This window comes from Oncorhynchus masou, chromosome 12, assembly GCF_036934945.1.
Source record: "Oncorhynchus masou masou isolate Uvic2021 chromosome 12, UVic_Omas_1.1, whole genome shotgun sequence".
Taxonomy (NCBI): Eukaryota; Metazoa; Chordata; class Actinopteri; order Salmoniformes; family Salmonidae; genus Oncorhynchus; species Oncorhynchus masou.
Genome location: NC_088223.1, coordinates 42,068,438 through 42,096,079, shown reverse-complemented (window position 1 = coordinate 42,096,079; position 27,642 = coordinate 42,068,438). Strand labels below are relative to the sequence as shown.

General features: G+C 41.4%; 1 protein-coding gene across 2 annotated transcripts; it reads left to right on the top strand.

Moving 5' to 3' along the window:
• The first annotated feature begins 221 nt into the window (after window positions 1-221).
• On the top strand, window positions 222-19,803 carry cers2a (ceramide synthase 2a). Of its 2 annotated transcripts, none has more exons than XM_064980611.1 (11): window positions 222-379; window positions 5,767-5,940; window positions 6,204-6,321; window positions 6,590-6,708; window positions 7,236-7,293; window positions 7,440-7,490; window positions 7,771-7,863; window positions 9,925-10,053; window positions 10,338-10,444; window positions 10,783-10,936; window positions 17,890-19,803. In XM_064980611.1, the coding sequence occupies exons 2-11, from the start codon at window positions 5,768-5,770 to the stop codon at window positions 18,040-18,042; spliced, it is 1,155 nt and encodes a 384-aa protein (XP_064836683.1). In that variant the 5' UTR covers window positions 222-379; window position 5,767; the 3' UTR covers window positions 18,043-19,803. The 2 variants fall into 2 exon arrangements, with proteins under 2 accessions (XP_064836683.1, XP_064836682.1); XM_064980610.1 differs by having other exon boundaries at window positions 222-664.
• Window positions 19,804-27,642: the final 7,839 nt, after the last annotated feature.

Sequence of the window (27,642 nt, the reverse complement as noted above, 5' to 3'; positions counted from 1 at the left end):
TGTATGTAATAAAATGAACATGTGAAAAACGAATGTAGACATTAATAAATGCATTTCTATAATAGCTTCCAAAATAAAAATGTTTACAAAGGAGGAGTACCAAGATGGCTGCGGGAAGCTTCAAAACAGTCATCCAAGGATTATACAGGGTTTATACACATTCGTTCCAACACGCCCGAGCCTTTTCACACGGCGTAAAACGTCACTTAACAGTTTGATCCCGCCCACTCTACCATCTTCTACTTCCATTCGTTTTGGCCAACTAAGAAACCGGGATAACAGACGCCTATTCCCGGCAAACATCTGTCATATTGCTCTGAGCAAACGGAAAAGTAAAATTACTGGTTGTGTTATATGCGGGCCCTCATCCCAACGAAAAGTAAGTCCTTCAGACGGGGGAAGTGCTATAAGGGGAAGTATTACATTTCCCTCGAAAATGCAGAGAATTGGTGGAGATCGAGAGGCCGGATAATAATATTCAAAGCAGACTGCAGCCCATTTTCATCAACATACTGGATTCTCTCAGGTGGCGTCTTCGGTATAGAGCAGAAGTGATTATTCTACAAGGGGACATACAGAACTCTTCAATATTCAAGGGACGGTAGGAGTTTCCACCTTTTCACACCGTGCGGTGAACAGGCCTACCTGTGTGTAAGATCAGAAGGTAAATTTGCCAACCGTTATATTTAATTAGATGTGATACCGGTTTTTGTTTCAGTTTTACAATTGACATTTCAAAACAGACAATGTTATCACTTCGCCTTGTTTAGTATTTACAGATTCACTCAACCTTGGATAGCTAGTGGTCACGGAAGATGCTCCTATATTCACCCATCCTCAAGCGGAGCTAAGCGGATGTAGGCTAAATTAATAAGTGAAATCAGAGATCTGGTGTAACTGGATCGGCTTGTGCAACACACATATTTGATCGTTTTCGCAACTATTCAGGATGACGACCGAAACTCCAATCAATTCAAGTTTCCCCGAATAGGTGTGGGTTGATCTTGTCTGATCTCACGGTGATGACGTTGGTTTAGGAATACGGCAATACATGAAGGTCATGGTTTGAAACAAAACCATGAACAATCGCACAAGAACACCGGTTGGAAACAAGAAGGCGTCTGAACGAATGTTTTGGATGTCCTTCGTTTGAGCTTCCATGGTTTCGGAGTAAATAGCCTAACATTACTGATGATGAAACGTAAAAAGTTCCACACCCCCAGAGAGAGTTTACCGAAATCTTGTTGAGATGGATGTGATTGTGGGGCGTTCGACCCAAACCACTAATTCCTATGATTTACCGTGTTAAATAACCAATAATATGTGAAAATAATATTTTTTTCCTAGGCTACCTGGTTAAACTGCTTGACGCTAGCCTAACTTCAAATCCAACTCAAATTTTATTTGTCACAAGCGCTGAATATAACAGGAAGGCCAGCATCCTGGAGTCGCCTCTTCACTGTTGAAGTTGAGACGGGTGTTTTGCGGGTATTATTTAATGAAGCTGCCTGTTCAGGACTTGTGAGCTGTCTGTTTCTCAAACTAGACCCTCTAATGTACTTGTCCTCTTGCTCAGTTCTGCACTGGGGCCTCCCACTCCTCTTTCTATTCTGGTTAGGGCCAGTTTGCGCTGTTCTGGGAAGGGAGTAGTACACAGTGCTGTACGAGATCTTCAGTTTCTTGGCAATTTCTCGCATGGAATAGCCTTAATTTCTCAGAACAAGAATAGACTGATGAGTTTCAGAAGAAAGTGCTTTGCTTCTGGCCATTTTGAGCCTGTAATCAAACCCACAAATGCTGATGCTCCAGATTTATTTATTTTTTTACATTATATTTCACCTCTATATAACCAGGTAGGCTAGTTGAGAACAAGTTCTCATTTGCAACTGCGACCTGGCCAAGAAAGCATAGCAATTCGACACAATACAACAAAACAGAGTTACACATGGAATAAACAAAACATACAGTCAATAATACAGTAGAACAAATTAACAAAGTCTATATACAGTGAGTGCAAATGAAGTAAGATAAGGGAGTTAAGGCAATAAATATGCCATGGTGGCGAAGTAATTAAAATACAGCAATTAAACACTGGAATGGTAGATGTGCACAAGATGAATGTACAAGTAGAGATACTGGGGTGCAAAGGAGCAAGATAAATACAGTATGGGAATGAGGTAAGTAGATAGCTCATCTGTAAACAGCCCATCTATGTACAGGTGCAGTGATCGGTGAGCTGCTCTGACAGCTGGTACTTAAAGCTAGTGAGGGAGATATGAGTCTCCAGCTTCAGAGATTTTTGCAGTTCGTTCCAGTCATTGGCAGCAGAGAACTGGAAGGAAAGCTGAGATAAGGCGGGGATTTACCTAGCAGAGACTTGTAGATGACCTGGAGCCAGTGGGTTTGGTGACGAGTATGAAGCGAGGGCCAACCAACGAGAGCGTACAGGTCGCAATGGTGGGTAGTGTATGGGGCTTTGGTGACAAAACGGATGGCACTGTGATAGACTGCACCCAGTTTGTTTCGTAGATTGTTGGAGGCTTTTATAGATGACATCACCGAAGTCAAGGATCGGTAGGATGGTCAGTTTTACGAGGGTATGTTTGGCAGCATGAGTGAAGGATGCTTTGTTGCGATATAGGAAGCCGATTCTAGATTTAATTTTGTATTGGAGATGCTTAATGTGAGTCTGGAAGGAGAGTTTACCATCTAACCAGACACCTAGGTATTTGTAGTTGTCCATGTATTCTAAGTCAGAGCCTCAACTAGTTTGTAGAAGGCCAGTTTTATTGCTTCTTTAATCAGAACAACAGTTTTCAACTGTGCTAACATAATTGCAAAAGGAGTTTCTAATGATCAAATAGCCTTTTAAAATAATAAACTTGAATTTGCTAACCTAACGTGTCATTCGAACACAGAAGTAATGGTTGCTGATAATGGGCCTCTGATTTTTCATAAAAAATCTGCTGTTTCCAGCTACAATAGTAATTTACAACATTAACAGCAAGTCTACACTGTATTTCTGATCAATTTGATGGACAAAAAATTTGCTTTTGTTTTAAAAAACGAGGACATTTCTAAGTGACCCCCACACTTTTGAACAGTAGTGCATGTCCCCATTACACAACCTATTTCTTTCACTTACTTGCTGTTTCGTTGTTCATTTGTTCAGTCATTTCATTCTCAACCAGGATTTCATCAGTGAAGTTTCAGCCCTGTCCGTCCGTGACCTCTTGTCGTGGGTCCTCTTCTTCGGTGCGCACTATCGCGGTGTCTGTTTTATCTTGTCCAGCTCTGGCTAACATTTCACGTAAACCCTGTTTGTTGTCTGCATCAAAGTAGCGGTCCTTGTACCTAGCATTTGAGCATGGTGGCAACACAGTAAAGAGGCTCAGAGAGAATGCCACCAAATTGCTTGTTCACGGCCTCTAGTAGAGTACTTTTGCAAGTTTTAACCCCACGGTGTATCTCCAGTTTTGTTGAGCAGGCGTTTCAATGCCATGATAGAGGGTAGCACGTCTGCTGCAGACGCAGTTGATAAGTTTATTTCTCGAGTCAGTTGTGTTCATGTTTTCAATAACTAATTTTTGTTCCAGCAGGCTCTCCATCATGTAAAAAGTGCTGTTCCGGCCTCCCGGGTGGCGCAGTGGTCAAAGGCACTGCATCTCAGTGCTAGCTGTGCCACCAGAGACTCTGGGTTCGAGTCCAGGCTCTGTCGCAGCCTGCCGTGACCGGGAGGTCCATGGAGCGACGCACAATTGGCCTAGCGTCGCCCGGGTTAGGGAGGAGTTGGCCGGTAGGGATGTCCTTGTCTCATCGCGCACCAGCGACTCCTGTGGGCTAGGTTAGGAATGCTGTGTTGCACGTGTAGCGCAGTATTTTGTGTGGCGTCATTACGTCATCTAGCTGTGTTATATAGGTATGCACGTCAGCTTTGACATCTGTTTTGCACATCGACGTTAAACTAGACATCGGGCCAATGCCTGATGTTGTCATTTTTGGCTAATATCGGCCGATTCTGATATTCTCACTCATATATCGTGCATCCCTAGGTATGTATTCAAGGTCACTGTGGGGACGACGTCGTCGATACACAGCCAGTGACTGATGTGGTGTACTCCTAAATAGGGGTTGACCGATTTTAATTATTCAAAACAATCGGTAATCTGCATTTTTTTTAATGCCGATTATGGCCGATTTACATTGCAATCCACGGGGAGACTACGTGGCAGGCTGACCACCTGTTACGCGAGTGCAGCAAGGAGGCAAGATAAGTTGCTAGCTAGCATTAAACTTGTAAAAAAACAATCAGTCTTCACATAATCACTAGTTAACTACAGGTGTTTGATATTACTAGTTTAACAAGCTTGTCTTGCGTTGCATATAATCAATGTGGTGCCTGTTAATCACAGCCTACTTCGCCAAACGGGTGATGATTTAACAAAAGCGCATTTGTGAAAAATTGCACAATCGTTGCACCAATGTACCTAACCATTAACATCAATGTCTTTATTAAAATCAATACACAAGTCTATTTTTTTTTTTTTTTTTTTAAACCTGCATATTTAGTTAAAATAAATGCATGTTAGCAGGCAATATTAACTCGGGAAATTGTCACTTCTGAGATTAGGCTGGCAATACTATAGTGCCTATAAGAATATCCAATAGTCAAAAGTGAAAAATATAAAGGTGCCTCAGTAAATTGAAAATCCGGCCTTCTTGTTCACATGCCGTCTCTAACAAAACTAGCGTCCACAGGTGACTAAAGAAAACACATTCAAAACCTGCCAGTAATGAGTAGCAGTGATGTCATAGTGGCTCTGAGAGCCTTTCACAGCAGATCTCATTGCCTGTGTTGTAATTAAGCCTACACTGCATGTTGCCCACTCAACTAGTATCAATGCCTGCATCTCTGCCACAAGAGCTGCTCTGCACTGTCAAAGCTTGTAATTCAGCTAGCTAATGGATTCATCTGGGGAATGTCAGGAAGTCCTGCAGTAGGTGTTTGAAGCATCTATATATTCTTCTTTGTGTTCGAAGTTCTTACACACCAGGCCATTGCATTGTTGGATGTGATGATGCTCATGTCTTCATGTCTATGTAAATCTGGATGGACGCACCTGCACACCAAGATCAACATGGCATAATAATCGCTTCACAAATAGTCACATACAAATTATGGATGCAAATAGTAGTCCTCTTTGACCTATTGTCTAATGATATTTAACCTCCGCAATTTAAAGTAGCAATATGTCATTTTTTTCGCCATTCCGGCCAAGTTCATATTGAGATGTGAAATCATTCTACTTGAAAGCAAGTCTAAGACGCTGTAGATCTATGTGAGCTACTTCTATAGTTTCGGTTCTTAAGTTTTGTTTTTGTGTCTTTACTTTCAGTCTTGTACACCAGCTTCAAACAGCTGAAACAACAATACTTTTGGTTATGGAAAATATATTTCACAGTGGTACTATCATTCTCTATACTACCTTATTGTGTCACATAAACTGAAATGAGGCGAAGTATTAGAATTTTAGCAACCAGTAAATGGCAGAGCGATATCTACATAGTGCAACCTCAAACGCAACAATACTTTCCCTACAAATATTTGCGGCAGCGTTTCTTTCATTGAATAATTTGACATTTTCATTTTGGTATGGGATCTACCAAAGAAATGTCCTGCCAGACTGTACAAGGCTTTGGCCTTCACCCCATTTGTCTGAATGTTTCTTACATTTTTACCTCTCTTTTCCTTTTCTTTTTTCTCAGAATGTTGACCTGGCTCAGTGACTGGGTCTGGCAGGACCGGCTGTGGTTCCCTGCGGGCCTGGGTTGGGCCGACCTCAAGGACCGGGATGGCCTAGTCTTTGCTAAAGGAAGTGATCTCTGGGTCATCTTCCCTATTGCAGTATGCTTCCTGATTATCCGACAGATATTTGAGAGGTCAGTACTCCAGGCCCAAGACGATATGTGCGTCCCGAAATGTTGAGGACAAGACCAATACCTCCCTCTCTTCACATTGCAGTGGCCTCGCTATGTTTCATTAGCTTGCTGTTGTTGTTTTTTAACCTGTATTGCTCAAATCTCATTTGCTTGTTCATCTAGCCTTGTTGACTTGTGTTCACTGCAACAACAACAACCAGACCTGATTTACAGTCCCTAACCACAATTTCCTCTCCTCCTTTGCCTCCTCTATGACTATCCAGGACCGTGGCCGTTAAACTCGCCTCTTTACTTAGAGTGAGGGAGAAACCTCGTGTCAGAGCTGCTCCCAACACCATACTGGAATTTTATTTCTGCAGTGCATCGAAGTTCCCCTCACAGGTAATTGGACAGTATTGCTATAATGCTACATAACGTTGTTTAACGTCAACTCCTTCCTAATCATCCATGTAGGAAACTACCATACAATTCCATTGACCAAATCCAAGTGACCGCTCAGTTCAGTAGTTCACACAACTCCTAAGTCAAATCCCTGCCCAATTGCTACATTAAATCAACCATTATTTAAAATTGCAACACATTTTACAGTAGTACAATTAAAGATACATTAGCGCTATATTGCCCTATAACCCCTGTCTCTCTCTGTCAGAGTTCAGTGGAGGAGTTAACTAAGCAGTCAGGTTGCTCGGTGCGGCAGGTCCAGAGGTGGTTCCGGCGGCGGAGGAACCAGGAACGGCCCAGCCAGATCAAGAAGTTCCGGGAAGCCAGGTACCCACAGCAGCCAAGTGGAAACCCACAATAGTTATTTCTGTGCTTTTACAATCCGAGATGTAGGCTACACTCATTTCTGTATTGAATATGGTTGAAATAAGTTGTCTTAAAGCAAAGAAAGTAGAGTACTGCGTACTGAAATGAATAGTAGCAGAGCTGTTAGCAACAGAAGATAGTAGCAGGTGAACATGGTTGAATGGAACTTGCACCTGCCGACACGTAATTAATGAATGTCAAAACAACCCTTTATTTCCGACGTGGGCATATTTCTACTGTGCAACATGTTGGGTGTCGTGTGCCTTCTGTAAAAGATTCTTGTGATCTGCCTGTTATTTTCATATTCACCTGCTCAAACTACAACCACCTATAGTTTACAGGTGGCTGTAGCTTATGCTTTACTTTGTCTTTGTAGAAGCCCTCGTTTGTATTGTGTCTCCGCTGTGTGTGTGTGTGTATATGTGACATTGTTGTAAGCTGTGAGATTGTGTTCTGTTCATATGGGGTTTCTGTGCGTTCTCTTACAGTTGGAGATTTACCTTTTACCTTCTTGCTTTCATTGCTGGCCTGGGTGCCCTAATTGATGTGAGTACCGTGATTTACCGTCGGTATATATTTTCTCTAGCAATTCTTTGCCTCTGTTTTTGTACCTTTTGGCTCTGGCGTATGCCATTTTGTGCTTGTGTTTTGGTTTGAGACTGAAATCCTCACCTATGTGAATCTCTCCCCAGAAGCCATGGTTCTATGACATGGAGGAGATGTGGAATGGCTTCCCCACGCTGGTATGTACACTGTAAGACTGTTGGTCTCTAAATCGCAGTTAGTTTTAAATGTTTAGTTGGTCTACAAACCTTTACAAAGTCCGTGTCTGACACATTTCGGGACAATCCCAAACACGAAGATTTCCAGTACATGATTACAGCTTGGCATTTCTAGACACCTTTTTTTATAAATGTCACAAATGTTTGCATGCACTACTTTAAGTTGCTTTGGATAGAAGTATCTGCTAAATAGAGTTTTTTTTTTTTAAATCAATCAAATGTTTGTTCTTCCCTCTTACAGCCACTGCTGCCTTCTCAGTACTGGTACTACATGATCGAGCTGGGATTCTACATATCGCTGCTCTTCAGTGTGGCAACGGATGTCAAGCGTAAAGTAAGTGGAGCCAAATTCAGAAACAATGACAATTTTACATGCGTATCATTAGAATGGCAACTGGATAGACCTTATCTTTGTGAGGAGGCCAGAGAGAGAGAGATAAGCGACAGAGCTAACCACATCTCGGCAGATGTCAGTTTGGGTATGACAACTAAATTCTATGACCTTTGGTTCACCACAAAAATTATTGTAGTTTCAGTTGAAAGCGATTTCTCTTCCCTGTTGTGTGCATGTCTCAGGCAGGGAGGGGTGTTAATGTGCACAGAGTTTGAGAAACCACGTTTTTTTTTTTTGCCCCTAGCACTACACAGCTGATTCAAATAATCAACTAGTCATTAAGCTTTGAATCGTCTATGTAGTGTTAGGGGGGGGGGGAAATCTATTTGAGTCTCCCGAGGACCGAGTTTTGAGATGCTGGTTTCGGGCATTTGTGGGTTAATGTGTGACCGGCATATTGTGGAAAGGTATCACAGTGGAGACTGATTGACCATGTTCTCCAGCCGTATTTATTTTCCAGCTGGTGAGCCCAAATGGAAAGTGGCAACTCTTCAAACAGTCAGCAGACAAGACTGAAATCCAGTCCTGTTTGTCGGTTGATTTGACAGACACAAGGAATGAATAGGGCTGATCCAAAAACAATGGTTTTAGAGACTTGGTTGGCAGAACATTTGTGTCGTTACGTTAGCTATAATTGCTGTGGAACTCCAAATTGGACTTTTTAAGTTTTCGTGCCCGTCTCAAGCTTATGGCTAGGGTGACGCTTTAGTTCAGTTGTAAGTAGGAAAAGTACACATGGATACATGCACGCATTAGCTATGTTTCCAGTAAGTTGTCCAGGGATTTTTTTGTTTTTGTCGACATTTGAAAAGGTTTCATCGAAAATACATTCTACAATTGGCTGCTACGGTGCGTTTCCATTGAACCGTCTCTTGTGTCAATAATACAGCTGGATGTCATGATGTCACAACCCCACCCCCCCCAAAAAAATGGTTGAATTAGAAGTAAGTGGTTTAAGAGTTTCCATTTTCAATTTAGGCAAATTGCACTTTAATAAATTGGCGACAGTCTGTATGCCCTTCCCCCAACTGTTTCATGTCTCAGGTAGCCCGCAAAAGCTAGCATTGTCAGAATGCAATTTGCCATATTCAAATAATTATCATGTGCCAACATACCAACACGGTCCGTGCCATGGTGAAACTTGCACTCCTTTTTAGATCTGAAATAATTGGCTGGTGGAACTTGCTTCCAGCCAACTAGAAAAGAAAGGTACAAGATACAAGGCAAGATACAAGGCATTCTTGAAAGTCAAAGAAAATCCTTGTCCTGACTTGAGTTTTGTAGTTGGAATTTTTGTTGTTGTTGACAACAGTAGGCATTTAGAATTAAATGTGGAGTGGAGCTTTATAGATGTCACTTGGCCCACCTTAAGGTATTCGGCAATCCTCATTTATTTGAAAAACACAGTTTCCATAATTTGTCACAAAGAAAGTTAGACCAAACAGTAATCCACCCGTTGAACAGTAACATTTTGTCGATCTTTAGAACATTTCTCCAATAGATGGCGTTTCCATTATACATGTCGCAACGTTGTGTTTTTTTTTTTTTGCGACAGTTTTTATCGAATAAACCTGGGTCAATGAACCTGACATCTGTCGCTCATTTGTGAGTACTGGATGAATCGGTATGCACATACTCTTACGCCGTCATTAATCATTAAGTGGTGAAACCAGGCGTCTGTAACAGTAGCTTAGAGGTGTCCCTGCAGACATTTCAAGCTATGAACGTTTTGCCAATATTCAGCGGTGTTAAAGCTCTAATTTAAAATAACTGTAGTTCAGAACAACGCATCCAAAATAAACTTGATAATCAAAGATGCGAGTGAGGAATGTCATGTCCCTGATGCCATATCCATCAGAACTAGAACACATTTCAGCAAGATTTTAAAGTGAACAACTACCCCCCCCCCCCCCTGTTATTGACTGACTCAAGCTGATGTTCAGTGCACAAAGTAAACACAACATTTGCGTAACTGACAAACTCCCCCTCTCTCTCTTTCAGGATTTTAAGGAGCAGATTGTTCACCATGTGGCCACTATTCTGCTGATCAGCTTTTCGTGGTTGGTCAACTACATCCGTGCCGGGACTTTGATCATGCTGGTGCACGATGCCTCAGACTACCTACTGGAGGTACAGCCCCCCCCCCCCAAATACCCAATCTTATTAGACCTACAATACAATGTCAACATTACAAACCTAAAGAAACGATATCCATTCCATAATAAGTATAGAGGAATGTTATCACTATATGGCCAGTCAAGGCCATTACACTTGTATTATAGTCATAAATGGTGCTTACATAATGTCTACTCTCACAGAACTGGTCATAGTGTTGAGCCTGCCATCCAGAGGAGAATATAGGAAACGGCAACTGAATACTTAACTCACCCCCCCCCTTCTGTTGTTCCTTTTAGTCAGCAAAGATGTTCAACTATGCAGAATGGAGAAAGACCTGCAACTACATCTTCATTCTGTTTGCAGCTGTGTTCATCCTTACCCGCCTCGTCATACTCCCTTTCTGGTAAGATGCTCAGATCTTGGATGACACTTCTCTGCATCCAAGGAGAGGGTTTCCCGGACATGCATTATGCCTAAACCTGGATTTAAAAGCATTTTCAACTGAGCTTTTCCGTTGCGCATACTTTGTAGTCCAGCAGTAGGCTGAATCTGTCTGGGGAAACTGCCTCCGTATGTCTAAAGCACCCATAACTTTAGTGTAAAGTATTATTTTCTGGCATTTTTCAATGATCAATTGTACAGGATGCAATGCATTCTAGTGATTTACTTAAGTCTTTGCCAAAATGCTTTTGACTTGCCCATGCAGATCTCTATTGACTGGATCTGTCTTTCTTCCCCCAGGATCCTACATACTACGTGGGTGTACCCATTGACCATCTATCCCCCTTTCTTTGGGTTCTACTTCTTCAATGGGCTGTTATTAGTGCTGCAGTGTCTGCACATCTTCTGGGCTGTCCTCATCCTGCGCATGGCCATCAAGTTTCTGCCTGGAAACGTACGTATTCACAAGCCTAAACACTCACTAAACCCTAAATCTTGTAATAAATCATGTGGAAATTGAGCAAGTTGAGATGACTAAACTGCTTGGAGTAACCCTGGATTGTAAACTGTCATGGTCAAAACATATTGATGCAGTAATAGCTAAGATGGGGAGAAGTCTGTCTATAATAAAGTGATGCTCTGCAGCCTTAACAACACTATCAACTAGGGCCTGTAGGACCTGCCTTGTTTTGTCACACCTTGACTGTTCAGTCGTGTGGTCAGGTGCCACAAAAAAGGACTTAAGAAAATTGCAATTGGCTCAGAACAGCGCAGCACAGCTGGCCCTTGGATGTACACAGGGAGCTAATATTAATAATATGCATGTCAATCTCTCCTGGCTCAAAGTGGAGGAGGGATTGACTTCATCACTACTTGTATTAATGAGAGGTATTGACATGTTGAATGCACTGAGCTGTCTGTCTAAACTACTGGCACACAGCTTGGACACCCATGCATACCCCACAAGACATGCCTCAAGGTCTCTTCACAGTCCCCATAGAGCCATGACTACATGGAACTCTATTCCAATTCAAGTAACTGAGGCAAGCAGTAAAATTAGATCTTAAAAACACCTTATGGAACAGCGGGGACTATGAAGCAACAGAAACATTGGCATACATACACATGGATTTAGATGGATTTAGTACTGTAGATACAGTGGGGAGAACAAGTATTTGATACACTGCCGATTTTGCAGGTTTTCCTACTTACAAAGCATGTAGAGGTCTGTCATTTTTATCACAGGTACACTTCAACTGTGAGAGACGGAATCTAAAACAAAAATCCAGAAAATCACGTTGTCTGATTTTTAAGTAATTAATTTGCATTTTATTGCATGACAAGTATTTGATCACCTACCAACCAGTAAGAATTCCGTCTCTCACAGACCTGCTAGTTTTTCTTTAAGAAGCACACCTGTTCTCCACTCATTACCTGTATTAACTGCACCTGTTTGAACTCGTTACCTGTATAAAAGACACCTGTCCACACACTCAATCAAACAGACTCCAACCTCTCCACAATGGCCAAGACCAGAGAGCTGTTGTAAGGACATCAGGGTTAAATTGCAGACCTGCACAAGGCTGGGATGGGCTACAGGACAATAGGCAAGCAGCTTGGTGAGAAGGCAACAACTGTTGGCGCAATTATTAGAAAATGGAAGAAGTTCAAGATGACGGTCAATCACCCTCGGTCTGGGGCTCCATGCAAGATCTCACCTCGTGGGGCATCAATGATCATGAGGAAGGTGAGGGATCAGCCCAGAACTACATGGCAGGACCTGGTCAATGACCTGAAGAGAGCTGGGACCACAGTCTCAAATAAAACCATTAGTAACACACTACGCCGTCATAGATTAAAATCCTGCAGCGCACGCAAGGTCCCCCTGCTCAAGCCAGCGCATGTCCAGGCCCGTCTGAAGTTTGCCAATGACCATCTGGATGATCCAGAGGAGGAATGGGAGAATGTCATGTGGTCTGATTAGACCAAGAAGCTCTATTTTTGTCTCAACTCCACTCGCTGTGTTTGGAGGAAGGAGGATGAGTACAACCCCAAGAACACCATCCCAACCGTGAAACATGGAGGTGGAAACATCATTCTTTGGGGATGCTTTTCTGCAAAGGGGACAGGACGACTGCGCCATATTGAGGGGAGGATGGATGGGGCCATGTATCGCGAGATCTTAGCCAACAACCTCCTTCCCGAATTTAAGAGCATTGAAGATTGGTCGTGGCTGGGTCTTTCAGCATGACAACGACCCGAAACACACAGCCAGGGCAACTAAGGAGTGGCTCTGTAAGAAGCATCTCAAGGTCCTTGAGTGGCCTAGCCAGTCTCCAGACCTGAACCCAATAGAAATCTTTGGAGGGAACTGATAGTCCGTATTGCCCAGTGACAGCCAGGAAACCTGAAGGATCTTGAGAAGGTCTGTATGGAGGAGTGGGCCAAAATCCCTGCTGCAGTGTGTGCAAACCTGGTCAAGAACTACAGGAAACGTATGATCTCTGTAATTGCAAACAAAGGTTTCTGTACCAAATATAAAGTTCTGCTTTTCTGATGTATCAAATACTTATGTCATGCAATAAAATGCAAATTAATTACTTAAAAATCATACAATGTGATTTTTCTGGATTTTTGTTTTAGATTCCGTCTCTCACAGTTGAAGTGTACCTATGATAAACATTACAAGACCTCTAAAGGCTTTGTAAGTAGGAAACACTGCTGATTTTGCAGGTTTTCAAGTACTTGTTCTCCCCACTGTATATGGTGGTGGATTCGGGCCTTGAGGGCACACAGTGTGTTGTGAAATCTGTGAATGTATTCTGTTTTTAAAATTGTATGAACTGCTTTAATTTTGCTGGACCCAAGGAAGAGAAGCTGCTGGATCCATAATAAATACAAATAGGGTGGTTTCCTGGATACGGATTGAGTCTAGTCCAGAGCCCCATACTACGTACGTGGTTTGAGGAGTTAGCTTGGTAACTTTGGTAAATTCTGAGTTTGACTCGGGATAAATGGTACCAGATACATTTCTATGGAAACAAATCCTTCAGAACGAACCTACTCCCGGGCAGGCTAACTCTCTGAAAGATTGCGTCATCATCCCCTATATTTGAGGATGACTGATTAAATATTTTATTAGCCAATTTTTATTTTTTTATTTTGGGGGTTAAAATACCTATCACATTTAGGAATGACAGAGTCCATTTGAAACTTCACGCACAGTTAAACTTGTGTAAGACTTAAAGCTGCAATATGTAGCTTTTTGGGTGACCCGACCAAATTCACATAATAATGTGTGTTTATAGATCTGTGTTTCTCATTGAAAGCAAGTCTAAGAAGCGGTAGATCTGTTCTATTTTTGCTATTTCGTTGCTTCTCGTTAATTTTTTTTTTTTTTTTGCATCTTGCCTTTACTTACTTTTTACTAGCAGGCATGTCGCACATGTCTAGTCGAAGGCAAAACTCTTCATTGAGATAATGCTGACACATCAATCCATTGGCGAGTCAGTGTGACACTTTCCTTTGTGCTGAAATCGAAATGAAATGTATCTTGCAAATTCAGCAGGCTATCTGGTGTGAAATAGGCTTGTTGAAGGGCCGTCTTTATTTTACTCATCGTTAATGCCGTCTTTGGTGTGCTTATCAATGCACGAGCACCTACCTTTTTGTTCCACTCCTATCCAGAGCCGCCCGAAAACAAGTTGCGGGGTGGCATTTGCCACGGAACTTGATTTAGTTTAAAATATCAATGCAAAGTGTTTAATTTTTTGTCAACTCGTGCACAATTTCTCTGTCCTTCACATCGGAGTGCTGCTGCAGGCTCTTTGCGTGTTTTGACCAATCAGATTTGCGGAAATCGCAAGTTGCACGGACCAGGCACAATGCTCAAGGCGCGTTCTACACTTTCCTTCTGTATTTATTTAGCAAGCGTGATAACGCATCACTCCCAACAAACACAAGCAACAACTCTTACGTAAATGTCTTGCGAGTGTCTCTAAAGTGTGGCCAAATATTTTGCTGTGCGACCACAAGTTTTATTTTGGGACCACTGTGCGACGAAGAAAGAAATCTCCCAGATAATAATTATTGTGATAAGGCTTCGCTTAGTACTGTTGATTCTGAGTGCCCTAGAGAAACAAGAGTATAAAGATTCAATAGTCGTGGCTGCACCATTACTACAGCGAAAACTGATTGTTTCTAGCCCAGCCAGGTCAAAATATCTGACCCATAGGGCAGTAACTCGGGTCACTATTAGAGGCCTCATGATGGCGTGTCCTTTTCATAAGAGTCAAGGGAGACTGGCGACAGAGGTGTCACAAGGGTACTTTGTCGCATTACACTTTTTATTCTGAGATCTTGCCTGACAAGCTGTGAAAATAGCAAGTGAACAGTGAATGGAATGATTTTTCGAGGTTGTTAAACCATTGTAATCACATTGCTGGACATGTTATGATACCCACCTTTGCGCCTTTCTGGTAGGTCCTGGCATCCGTTCATGACCAGGGGATCAGTCTAGCACCCAACTGCACTCTATCTAACAGAAAATCAGGGTCAATGATTTGTCATCATCCCTCAACTATAAACACAGCTTGAGAAATAACGTAATCTTGTTTGGAAAATTCAGGCCGGTGACGCCGACGATGCAACCAACTGTGACGTGTTTTGCGATGGTCCTGGGTTGGTTTGTTGCGGATAGTTAGTACACTGTTGTAGTCAGATATGTTAGCTAGTAACATCGTAGCTGCATCCAATATTTATTTATGCCCTAGACATGGGTTGCAACTCATCTCGGAGGCTAATGTGAATGTTTTGTCTAAATTACACGTTATAGTGGCATGGAAATATGATGACATTGCTAAAGTATGCAAATAATTAGTAGGAAACATCTTTGCCTTATGTCATCAATTTTACTTTAGCGATGCCATTACTGTTACTAGCTAATGTTAGCGAAAGAGTTACTGCATCTAAAGTCAACCTGGCAAAATCACAATAAGGTTTTTCTACTCATTATTTGCCACCTTTTTAAATGTTATCGTGTTTCCAAGCCAAATCCAAGTTGTATTGAGGTAGGCTAGCTTGCTAACTAGTTGGTAAGTTAGCTAGCTAAAGTCAGCTATGCTAGCGATCGAGATAATGATTATAAAAAATATGCATAACCAGCAGTCTATGGTCTAGCTATTGGTATACTCCCCACCATTGGGGACCAACAAACTCTAACCACCTATTCCGCATGATCGGGTCCTTCGGCAGGGTATGCAAACCATAGTTGTTGGCTGTGCATCCTGCTGGAAGTATACATTGCATGGTCAATCTGTAAAGGTTTTTTCAGTTTCATGGCCTTGATCCTTTGAATGCGTTGGGGGTGTTGAAACCACGGCGTCCTATTCAATGAAGGGAAGAAAAGTGGGCTTTGGGGCGATTTGCACGTAGAGCTTGGCATAAGGGGGAGGGGGGGGGGGGTATGATTTGTTGACATAATTGTAATCCAAACTCAACCTTAATTTACTTGTTGTGATGCACTGAGGTTCCAAACTCTGTTTTGGACGAGACTTTATGGCCAAAATGATCCTATTTACACTTTGTAGTAAATTTTGACACCAGATTAAATTTTGACTCATATCGAAGCCATAGGCCGTTTTCAAAGGGATTAGTTGTTTTTTAGGGGCAGTCGCTCTTAAAAAAAAAAAAAAAAAATTCTGGTGCTCCCAACTTTGTAATGTTGGGAGAACCAGTGTTACCAATGAAAATGTTTAATTTAGAGCCCTGGTAGCAGCCTATACACCTAAACATCAGCAACCTGGCATGCTGTATTGCATGGAAACAACAATAAGATTATTCTGTCTGATCAACTGTAGGCTACTAACAACAGCATCTGCATAGTCTAGCCTACTATGCACCCTGTCCCTCTGGGCAGGTTAAACGAAGCATTAACGTTGTGTATTTATAGGCCATTTGTTTGTGTGAATGGGATGAAATTTGGTTTATATATTTATATAGGCTACCTACACTTTTTAAATACAAAATGATTAACTTGAATTAATCACAATAGCTGACAGTCTGAGTATATTTTTTAATTAGGACTAGACTATGCACATAAAGCAAGCTCAGCCCTGCGAGTTTTTAAAAATGTCCAATTATGTTGCATTCTCTGTCTGTGTATAGGACCCCTCCCTAATCCTTCTTTAAAATTACAGTATAATTCATGTGGAATAAGCACACGGTTGTGTATTTATTTGGGATCCCCAGGGCAGCAGTTACTCTTCCTGGGGTGCAAACACATTAAGACACTTACATCGTACATAAAACAAAATATAAAACAGTACATCCTATAACGTTTATTACAACACTACATATCTACAATGTATAATACCACCATGCAACAATATTACAATGTGTCTGTACCTGTGTCTCTCTCTTCATAGTCCCCGCTGTTCCAAGATGTATTTTTATGTTTTTTAAATCTGATTCTACTGCTTACATCAGTTACCTGATGTGGAATAGAATTCCATGTAGTACTGTGCACTTCCTATAGTCTGTTCTGGAACTGGGTGTTGTGAAGAGACCTCTGGTGGCATGTCTCGTGGGGTATGCATGGGGTGTCCGAGCTGTGTGCTAGTAGTTTAAACAAACAGCTCGGTACATTCAGCTTATCAACACTTTTTACAAAAACAAGTTAATGAAGAAGTCAATCATTTTGAGCTATGAGAGATTGACATGCATATTATTGTTTGCTCTCCGTGTACATTTTAAATGTCAGCCGTACTGCTCTGTTCTGAGCCAATTGGAATTTTCCTAAATCCATCTTTACCTTTACCTTTATCTTCACCTGAACACACGACTGAACAGTAGTCCATGTGCGGCAAAACAATGGCCTGTAGGACCTGCCTTGTTGATAGTGTTGTTAAGAAGGCAGAACTTTTATTATGGACAGACTTCTCCCCATCTTAGCTACTTTTGTATGTTTTGACCATGACAGTTTACAATCCAGGGTTACTCCAAGCAGTTTAGTCACCTCAACTTGCTCAATTTCCACATAATTCATTACAAGATTTAGTTGAGGTTTAGGGTTTAGTGAATGACTTGTCCCAAATACAGTGCTTTTTGTGTTTGAATTATTTAGGACTAACTTATTCCTTGCCATCCGACCTTACCGTGAAATACTTACTTACAAGCCCTTACCTTAACCAACAATGCAGTTCAATTTGACACACACGAGTAGAACCGAGTGTGCGCAAAGTAAAGAATCCCACACATGTGCAGAACCCCCGGGATCCCCAGTTGCCGGGAAGCGGGGTCCAGAAAAGTCTGATCCTCGACCTTAACTTAAATTCACTGATTTGTAAGTCGCTCTGGATAAGAGCGTCTGCTAAATTATACATTTAAATGTACTCTCTCTCCCATCAGGATATCGTTGAAGATGAGAGGAGCGACAGGGAAGAGACTGATTCAGACGAGGAGGAAGAAGACCATGAGAAAACGAAAAATGGCTTTGTACAGAATGGCAATGGCCACACAGTGCTTAACAACAACCACCACCACCACAGCAAAACGGATTGATTTGTTACAGAGACACCAAGGAGGATGTGTCTGCAACGGTGGCCTAGTCCAAGAGGCTACAGCAAGGCAGAATTGCTGGTGGAAAGGCCACAAACACACACTCCGCTGAATAATATATACACAAATAATGCTAAAGATCACATGGACACACTCCTTACATGGGCCAGATGGGTTTCACTGCTCTGTAGATCACACTAGTTGGAGGGAGAGGATGGGGAGTACAGGAAAGATGGCAATAGAGCCAAACACATGGTTAAACTGTGCCTTAGCAACAAACTGTTATTCCCCATTTTATTTCTATCTGTCCCTCCTAGTCCTTATATTGCTAATCATTCAATAAGGTGCCTAGCTCTACTCGCGGCTTCCCACCCTGCGTTATGGATAGCGCAATTACGAATTGTTGTTCACGGGGCATTCCTTTCTTGCATGCTTGGTTAACGCTCGGCGTATTGCTCGACTGTTCAAATGTTCAAACGCTGCCTTCTCTGTACGCTGACTCCTGTCCCAAATAATAAGCGCGCCACCACTTGACGCTGCCAAGAGAGATGAGGTATCTCTTAATGACCACAGCTTGGTACAGGTCTGTGAAAGTGTTCAAGTCACCATGTCAGACCACTAAAGCATACAGTAGTGATAACGGAAAATGTATCGTTGTTTTTGCAGCTGCCATTTTGTTATTGAATTGCAGTGGAGCAGTCGCTACAATTATTGCCATGGCATTCCTATTCAACCTGGAATGTGCTAGTGTTAATGTTTTTGGTTTAAATGTTGTTGGGGGGGGGGGGGGGATATGGTGGTTAATTAAGTTTTAACTGTCTAAAGAAAATCTGGAGAGTTCGGTTTGCATTGTGTGAATATTTTGTTTTCGTTAATGCCGGTCTCCAAATGCAATGGCCTTTGGGGAGCAGAAATCACATGGCTTTAAATAATACTTCTTTTTTTTAAAATTCAAAACAATTTTTAGTTATCGGATTTTATTTTGTTAATTTTTTTTTTTAAGTTCCAGACACTAATCCGGACAACCAGAAACCTACCAAAACCAGTCCAACCCTTAATTCAACCGGACTGGAGGATAATTAATTCATTCAAATCAGTATTTTTTTCCTGCCCATTCGTCCAAAGATGCACTTTATGGGTCAGCATAGACCCAATATAAAGAAAGATGAACGTCCAGGTCATACTGTGTTTGAGTGAATTGGATTATTATTGGGGTTTACAATTACACTACAGTTAGTTTCCTATTTATTTCATTATGTTCACAAGTGCAAAGGAGCCCTTTTTCAATGTATTTTTAACGCTTCTGATTCAATTCATTAAGTTTATTGAAGCTTTAATAAAACGGGACACCAAAGTATGTTTTGCATGTTTTAGTTTCGCAAGTGCCTTAGCTATCTGTTACTTGAAAAAAAAAATAGTAATAATCACCATGTCTCTTTCCTTTTCATTTTCTGTCTACCATCTTGCACTTTTTGTGAATTTCTTCACCTTCCTTTTGTCAAACTCTCCAACTACTTGACCCTGGTCTAAGGTAGTGCACTACATAGGAAATGGTGTACCATTTGGCATGCAACTTGACCTACCTACAGTGCTGTAACATGGCCTTTGTTCCCCTTCATGTCTTAATGTAAAGACCACTCACTATAATGATCTTGTATGTTGCATATATGGTCCCCCTTTCCAAAAAACTGCTTTTCTCCTACTGCAGTGTTTTTATTTTGTCATGTTGCAAAGATATAAGATAAAGGTTATTGTTGATTTAAATTGTTGTCTCCTATGATTATTTCTTTATGAATACACTTTGTGTGCTGCCTGGTTCAAAGTACAAACATTGAAAAGTATTTTTTTAAAGTGGTAGATGACTGAATGCGTGTTCCATTCCTCATGCTAATTATACCTTGGCAGTCTCAATGGGAGAGTCTCAATATCATACTACTCTGGTCCTCTCGCCTCCCCAAAACCCATTGGAGGAAAGATCAGGGACCTCTGGCTTTCTCATCCAATGGGTTTTGGGAAAGAGGGGATGTGAAGAGTATGCAATTGAGATTCCCCCAGAGTCTGGCAGTAAAAGACACAATCTTTAAGCGCTAATTTATGCTTGATCCAAAAGTGTTGTCTGAGGCGCCGTATGGATGGTGCGAAGCAATTGTGGCGACTCAAGGGGCACGTTTGCTGTGCGCCTCTCAAATGTTGTAACAATGTGGAGGGCGCCATAGAGCTCCGCATTGACATGATTTGTTGACAGTCGGTGAGGGGCGGGAGGTCCTGTATAAACACACGCACTGCCTTGACAATTTCCTTCACAACAGCTTTGCACTGCTCGGCGAAGCGCAAGAAGAATTTACAGTGATAGGGCATTCATACTTCTTGCACTTCGTGGAGCAGTGTGAAGGTAGTTGTCAAGGAAGTGAGTTTGTGTTAATACAGGACCTTCTGCCCTCACCTACCGTCAACCAATCATGTTAATGCGGACATAACGTCGTCTTCCGCAAAATGTAAAATTTGAGAGGCGATCAGCGATGCAGTACGGAGCTCAATTTGGCATTTGAGTGCTTCGGGAGACGCCGCACTTGCATCACACCATCCATACGGGCACTTCCGACCACATTTTCGGATCAAGCATAAATTGGCTCTTAGTGAACGATTACTGCTGCATCTAGCATCCCCATCTTCTTTTACTCATCCTCCATACAGCTTTGTGGATGAAAGGATCTTTTTCACTCATTTTGTCCTCCAGCCGGCTCTAGTTTTCTAGAGGGACGAGGTCACTTATTCGCCAACATGGCTGCCACTTTTGGGGCTTCTCCCTTTTCTACCTACTATATTTGTACTTTTGATATTTCAGGCATATGAATGAATATGCCTTTGGCCATGTTATTCATGGTTTGTTTTCATGACCAAATGTTACTTCTCCTTTAAGGAGGAGAAAAGTAACGTGTCTCTGGTGGTGGTGGCTCCAGCAGTCTTTGGTTTAAGTACGCACATAAGTGGTGTAAAGATAAGCTATTGGGCAGATACAGTGGGGCAAAAAAGTATTTTGTCAGCCACCAAATGTGCAAGTTCTCCCACTTAAAAAGATGAGAGGCCTGTAATTTTCATCATAGATACACTTCAACTATGACAGGCAAAATGAAAAAAAAAAATCCAGAAAATCACATTGTAGGATTTTTAAATTAATTTATTTGCAAATTATGCTGGAAAATAAGTATTTGGTCCATAACAAAAGTTTATCTCAATACCTTGTTATATACCCTTTGTTGGCAATGACAGTTTTTTTTCTCATTTTGTCTGTCATAGTTGAAGTGTACCTATGATGAAAATTACAGGCCTCTCTCATCTTTTTAAGTGGGAGAACTTGCACAATTGGTGGCTGACTAAATACTTTTTTGCCTCACTGTAAGATACGTTTTGGATCCTCAGGCTTGCCTAACAATGGTACAGTCAAGTTTGAAAAGCTTGTCAGCATTTGAGTGGCAGATTGAGTAGATGCAGATCCAGCCAAGAGATAGTGGTTGAACTATTGAAGAATATAGTTTTTCAATGATTTTCTTATCCATACGTCAATGAAACTATACTGAACAATTTTTTTTTTAGAAACGCAACATGCAATAACTTCATTGATTTTACTGAGTATTATATTTCAGATTCTTCAAAGTAGTGTAAGAATATTTTAAGATTATACACAACGCAGAGGACTAGAGGTCAATAGGGAATTGACGATCAATGGAAATAGTTGTTTTTCAGTTCAACATCTGTTTAGAATCTGTGTAGGGGTTTCAGTCCTATGTTATTTAAAAGAGCCAAATCAAGTTCAAATTAGTGCATGCTTTGAGTGATATGTACAGTTGAAGTCGGAAGTTTATATACACTTAGGTTGGAGTCATTAAAACATTTTTCAACCACTCCACAAATTTCTTGTGAACAAACTATAGTTTCGGCAAGTCGTTTAAGACATCTACTTTGTGCATGACACACGTAATTTTCCAAACAATTGTTTACAGACTACACTATATCACAATTCCAGTGGGTCAGGCGTTTACATACACTAAGTTGACTGTGCCTTTAAACAGCTTGGAAAATTCCAGAAAATGATGTCATGGCTTTAGAAGCTTCTGATAGGCTAATTGACATCATTTGAGTCAATTGGAAGTGTACCTGTGGATGTATTTCAAGGGCTACCTTCAAAGTCAGTGCCTCTTTGCTTGAGATCATGGGAAAATCAAAAGAAATCAGCCAAGACCTCGGAAAAAGAATTGTAGACCTCCACAAGTCTGGTTCATCCTTGGGAGCAATTTCCAAATGCCTGAAGGTACCATGGTCATCTGTACACACAATAGTATGCAAGTATAAACACCATGGGACCACACAGCCGTCATCCTGCTCAGGAAGGAGACGCGTTCTGTCTCCTAGAGATGAATGTACTTTGGTGTGGAAAGTGCAAATCAATCCCAGAACAACAGCAAAGGACCTTGTGAAGATGCTGGAGGAAACAAGTACAAAAGTATTTATATCCACAGTAAAATGAGTCCTATATCGACATAACCTGAACGGTCGTTCTTCAAGGAAGAAGCCACTGCCTCAAAACTGACATAAAAAAGCCAGACTACAGTTTGCAACTGCACATGGGGTCAAAGATTGTATTTTTTGGAGAAATGTCCTCTGGTCTGATGAAACAAAAATAGAACTGTTTGGCCTTAATGACCATCATTATGTTTGGAGGAAAAGGGGGGAGGCTTGCAAGCCAAAGAACGCCATCCCAATCGTGAAGCACGGGGGTGGAAGCATCATGTTGTGGGGGTGCTTTTGCTGCAGGAGGGCCTGGGGCACTTCACAAAATAGATGGCATCATGAGGAGGAAAATTTTGTGGATTGAACATCTCAAGACATCAGTCATGAAGTTAAAGCTTGGTCGCAAATGGGTCTTCCAAATGGACAATGACCCCAAGCATACTTCCAAAGTTGTGCCAAAATGGCTTAAGGACAACACAGTCAAGGTATTGGAGTGGCCATGACCTCAATCCAAAGCCCTGACCTCAATCCTATAGAACATTTGTGGGCAGAACTGAAAAAGCGTGTGCGAGCAAGGAGGACTACAAACCTGACTTAGTTACACCAGCTCTGTCAGGAGGAATGAGCCAAAATTCACCCAACTTATTGTGGGAAGGCTACCCGAAACATTTGACCCAAGTTAAACAATTTAAGGCAATGCTACCAAGTACTAACAGAGTGTATGTAAACTTCTGACCCACTGGGAATGTGATGAAAGAAATAAAAGCTGAAAAAAAAACTCATTCTCTCTACTATTATTATGACATTTCACATTCTTAAAATAAAGTTGTGATCCTAACTGACCCAAGACAGGGAATTTTTACTAGGAATAAATGTCAGGAATTGTGAAAAACTGTGTGTATGTGAAAAACACACATATATATATATATATTGGGGTTAAATAAACATATAGATAATAACTTTTAAGTTAATGTAATGCCATTTTTAAGTGAGAAACCCATTCTGGAAAGGGACGGAACGGCTGCTCCGTATGTGAACATAAAACATGTTTTAAATTCACCGTCTAGGGATGTGAAGAACCATTACAAAGTAGTGGAGTGTAGGCAAGAGATAATAAAGAAATATTCTGTCATTGTTGACAAATATGGAACCTGTCTGATATACAAAAAGCTTGGGGAAAAATACAAAGAATGTCTAACTCATTGACATTGCAGAGAGATAAAGAGAGTTTGAGAGCTCTTAGTGAACAGATAGAATCCTTATAAGGAGAAATTCAACTATTGCAGGAGACAGGTGAAAAAGTCAAACTTGACCCCCACCTGTGGGCTCTCTGTTCCTTCCATCTATCCTCACACTGAATTGCGCAAGGCAGATCAGGTTTCAAGCATCTGGTCAGCACAGCCTGGCTTTGAGTCAACTGATTCTGACAGCGGTGACGAACTTTGTCTTAGGCCAACCAGAACACAGGCTGTTAAAGGAAGTAAAGCCAGACCTCCAGTGACAGTAATCACACATAAATCAGCATCTCCAAAACAGTTGGATGAATGGTCAAAGATTTCGAAGCATCCACCAGACATGGGTATGAAGACGTGGGACCATGTGCAGCGATATAACAAACTCTACAATCTACATCCTTATGATGGGTTACAGTTATTAGCCTTTGTTTTGAACAACCGTGAACATGGTGTACATGAAGAAAAGGTTTATCGAGCTGTGGGTGGTGAAGAGCAAGATGTGGCCGATGGATGGAGAGCCATACATGTTTTCCTTAAGGGTCTGACCAATGCAACCACCAATTGGGGAGAGAACCAAATGTGTCCAAAAACCAAAATAACTGTTTGTTGAATTTGAAGAAAGGTTTAGAGCAGAGGTGGTCAGACACAATGGGTTACCTGACATGGAAGATGAAGATGCACTCAATTCCTCCAAAAATGGGGCAATCACCCATCAGTTGATACAATCCATACATGATGATTTGTTTCCACAACTACTGGTTGGGAGAGACAAAACTACGGTGACATCATCGACAGGTTGTCACACCCGGACAGAGACATCAATCAACATGATAAACCGGCTGTTATCAGAGTTGTGCAGGTTCAGAGTGAAACCAAACAACATGATTTGTTCAGCAGAAGAGAAACCTGGTTTATATCATTAGTGCGGGATTTCTGGTCAATTTCTGGTATTTTCTTTACTATCAAATGAGGAGAGACAAACTTATCACACAAGTCAGAGTTATACTTAAATCTTTATTCACTTATTAATAAGGGAGCAGGTCAATACAGTGCACACATATAAAATCAATCGATTGAGTGCTCTACGATAACGATGGCTGGTCGACAAATCACCCTCGGATGATTCGTTGAGAGCCCCGAGACAAAAGTACGTAGGTCTTTTATAGCCAAGATACACCCCTTTCAATCTACATGACGAACAACAGATGTATAGAATGGGTCACAAGGTTAAGATTTGTATGAAAAATAGGTTGAGATTTGTATGGTTGAGATTTCTGCTGTAAAAACAGTACTCTTTGTGTAGAGACCAAGGTCTGGCCCTGGGGTCATCTCTTCCTGGTACCATATAGAACTTAAACATTAAATCATGCTCTGGAATGCGGTCTCTTTAGGTTTTATCACCCAAAAGAAATCGTAAATCTCCTGTCAGTGTTATCTCCCAGAGGCCCATCCTCAGTTGAACACACAGATGAGCGTTCTAACAACCCCATATTCTGTTGCATGAAACAACCATTTGATGAACTAATAGTATTATAACATAATCTAGTCATTTCCACCATAACCTGCAGGAACATCAGCACAGGTTGCGGAATTGGTGGCTTTGACAGAAGCATGCAAACAGGCTGAAGGAAAAACAGCTAATATCTACACAGACTCAAGGTATGCTTTCGGTGTTACCCATGATGGTAAACAAAATCTGTACCAGACACATTAGGACCAAAATGGGAAGGTCCTTATCAAATTTGGCTCATAATGAGGTCAGCAGTAAAAGTCCAGGGAAAATCACGATGGATAAATGTCTCTCTTTGCAAGGTTGTCCATGTTGATGACAAAGCGGAGCCTGGAGGATAGAGAACTTATTGATTAGCAATCGGGGGCCAATCTCGGGTGAAGAAGCATAGTAAGAGGGTCTGATAAGCTTCTATGTTGTACACCTCAGTCATCATATTAGGGATATCCAGGTGAAATGTCAAACTTTTTCCTGAAAATCGGGACATGCTTACTTAGAATACAACCTTACAGTGAAATGCTTACTTACGAGCCCCTAACCAACAGGGCAGTTTCAAAAATATAAGAATAAGAGATAAAAGTAACAAGTAATTAAAGAGCAGCAGTAAAAAATAGCAATATATACAGGGGGGTGCAACTCAGACCCGCTACTCTGCGTCTCACAAAGACACAGCGGTTGGAACCAAAAATCTCAAATTTGGATTCATCAGACCAAAGGACAGATTTACACCGGTCTAATGTCCCTTGCTCTTGTTTCTTGGCCCAAGCAAGTCTCTTCTTATTATTTAGTGTCCTTTTGTAGTGGTTTCGTTGCAGCGATTCGACCATGAAGGCCTGATTCACACAGTCTCCTCTCAACAGTTGATGTTGAGATGTGTTCGTTACTTGAACTCTGTGAAGCATTTATTTGGGCTGCAATCTGAGGTGCAGTTAACTCTAATGAACGTATCCTCTGCAGCAGAGGTAACTCTGGGTCTTCCTTTCCTGTGGCGGTCCTCATGGGAGCCAGTTTCATCATAGCTCTTGATGTTTTTTGCGACTGCTCTTGAAGAAACTCTCAAAGTTCTTGAAATGTTCCTGGATTGCCTGACTATTTCATAGTTTTGATGTCTTCACTATTATTCTACAATGTTGAAAATAGTAAAAATAAAGAAACTCTGGAATGAACAGGCGTGTCCAAACTTTTAACTGGTACTGTATATGCATCTGTTGGTCAAAGATACCTTTTTAAAAAATCGGCCTCACAATGGGCCTCAGGATCTCGTCACGGTATTTTTGTGCTTTCAAATTGCCATCGATAAAATGCAATTGCGTTTGTTGTAGTTTATACCTGCCCGTACCATAACCCCACCTCCACCATGGGGCACTCTGTTAACAACATTGACATCAGCAAACCGCTTGCCCACACGACGCCATCTGCGGTTGTGAGATAGGTTGGACATACTGACAAATTCTCTAAAATGATGTTGAAAGGCTGCTTATGGTAGAGAAATTCAAATTAAATTCTCTGGCAACAGCTCTGGCGAACATCCTGCAGTCAGCATGCCAATTACATGCTCCCCCAACACTTGAGACATCTGTGGCATTGTGTTGTGTGACAAAACGGCACATTTTAGAGTGGCCTTTTATTGTCCCCAGCACAAGCTGCACCTGTGTAATATTAATGCTGTTTAATCAGCTTCTTGATATGCCACACTGTCATATCAAGATGGATTATCTTGTCAAGGGAGAAATGCTGACCAACAGGGATATAAACACATTTGTGCCAAAAATTTGAGAGAAGTAAGCTTTTTGTGCATATGGAAACATTCTGGGATCTTTTATTTCAGCTCATGGATTTTTTTGAAACATGTTTTATTTATTTAACTTTTATTTAACTAGGAAAATCAGTTAAGAACAAATTCTTATTTACAATGACAGCCTACTGGGGAACAGTGGGTTAACTGCCTTGTTCAGGGGCAGAGTGACAGATTTTTACCTTGTCACCTGGGGGATTTGATCTAGCAATCTTTCGGTTACTGGCCCAACACTCTAACTATTAGGCTACATGCCACCCCAAAACATGGGACCAACCCTTTACAAGTTGTGTTTATATCTTTGTTCAATGTAGATACCATACTCTGTCTCTTTCCTCTCTCTCCCTCTGTTTGGCTGCAGCCTAAAGGCCTCAGTTAATTGCATAGGATCGGGATCACTTTACGCCTGCACCCTCAGCCTCTACTGTATATCTTTCCTCTTGACTGGCAACCCAAATGAAACAATCTCCATCGCTTCCACTGAAGCAATCTCAATTTCATCCTGGTCATGCCCCCGGCTACAGAATTTAATTGCTCATGTGTATCATCTTTCT

Bases quoted from the DNA above. Each gene is read 5' to 3' on its own strand.
- cers2a (XM_064980611.1), top strand. From the start codon at position 5,768: ATGTTGACCTGGCTCAGTGACTGGGTCTGGCAGGACCGGCTGTGGTTC. The intron at 7,294-7,439 runs GTGAGTACCGTG...ATCTCTCCCCAG, and splicing joins GCCTGGGTGCCCTAATTGAT to AAGCCATGGTTCTATGACAT. The intron at 10,054-10,337 runs GTACAGCCCCCC...TGTTCCTTTTAG, and splicing joins CCTCAGACTACCTACTGGAG to TCAGCAAAGATGTTCAACTA.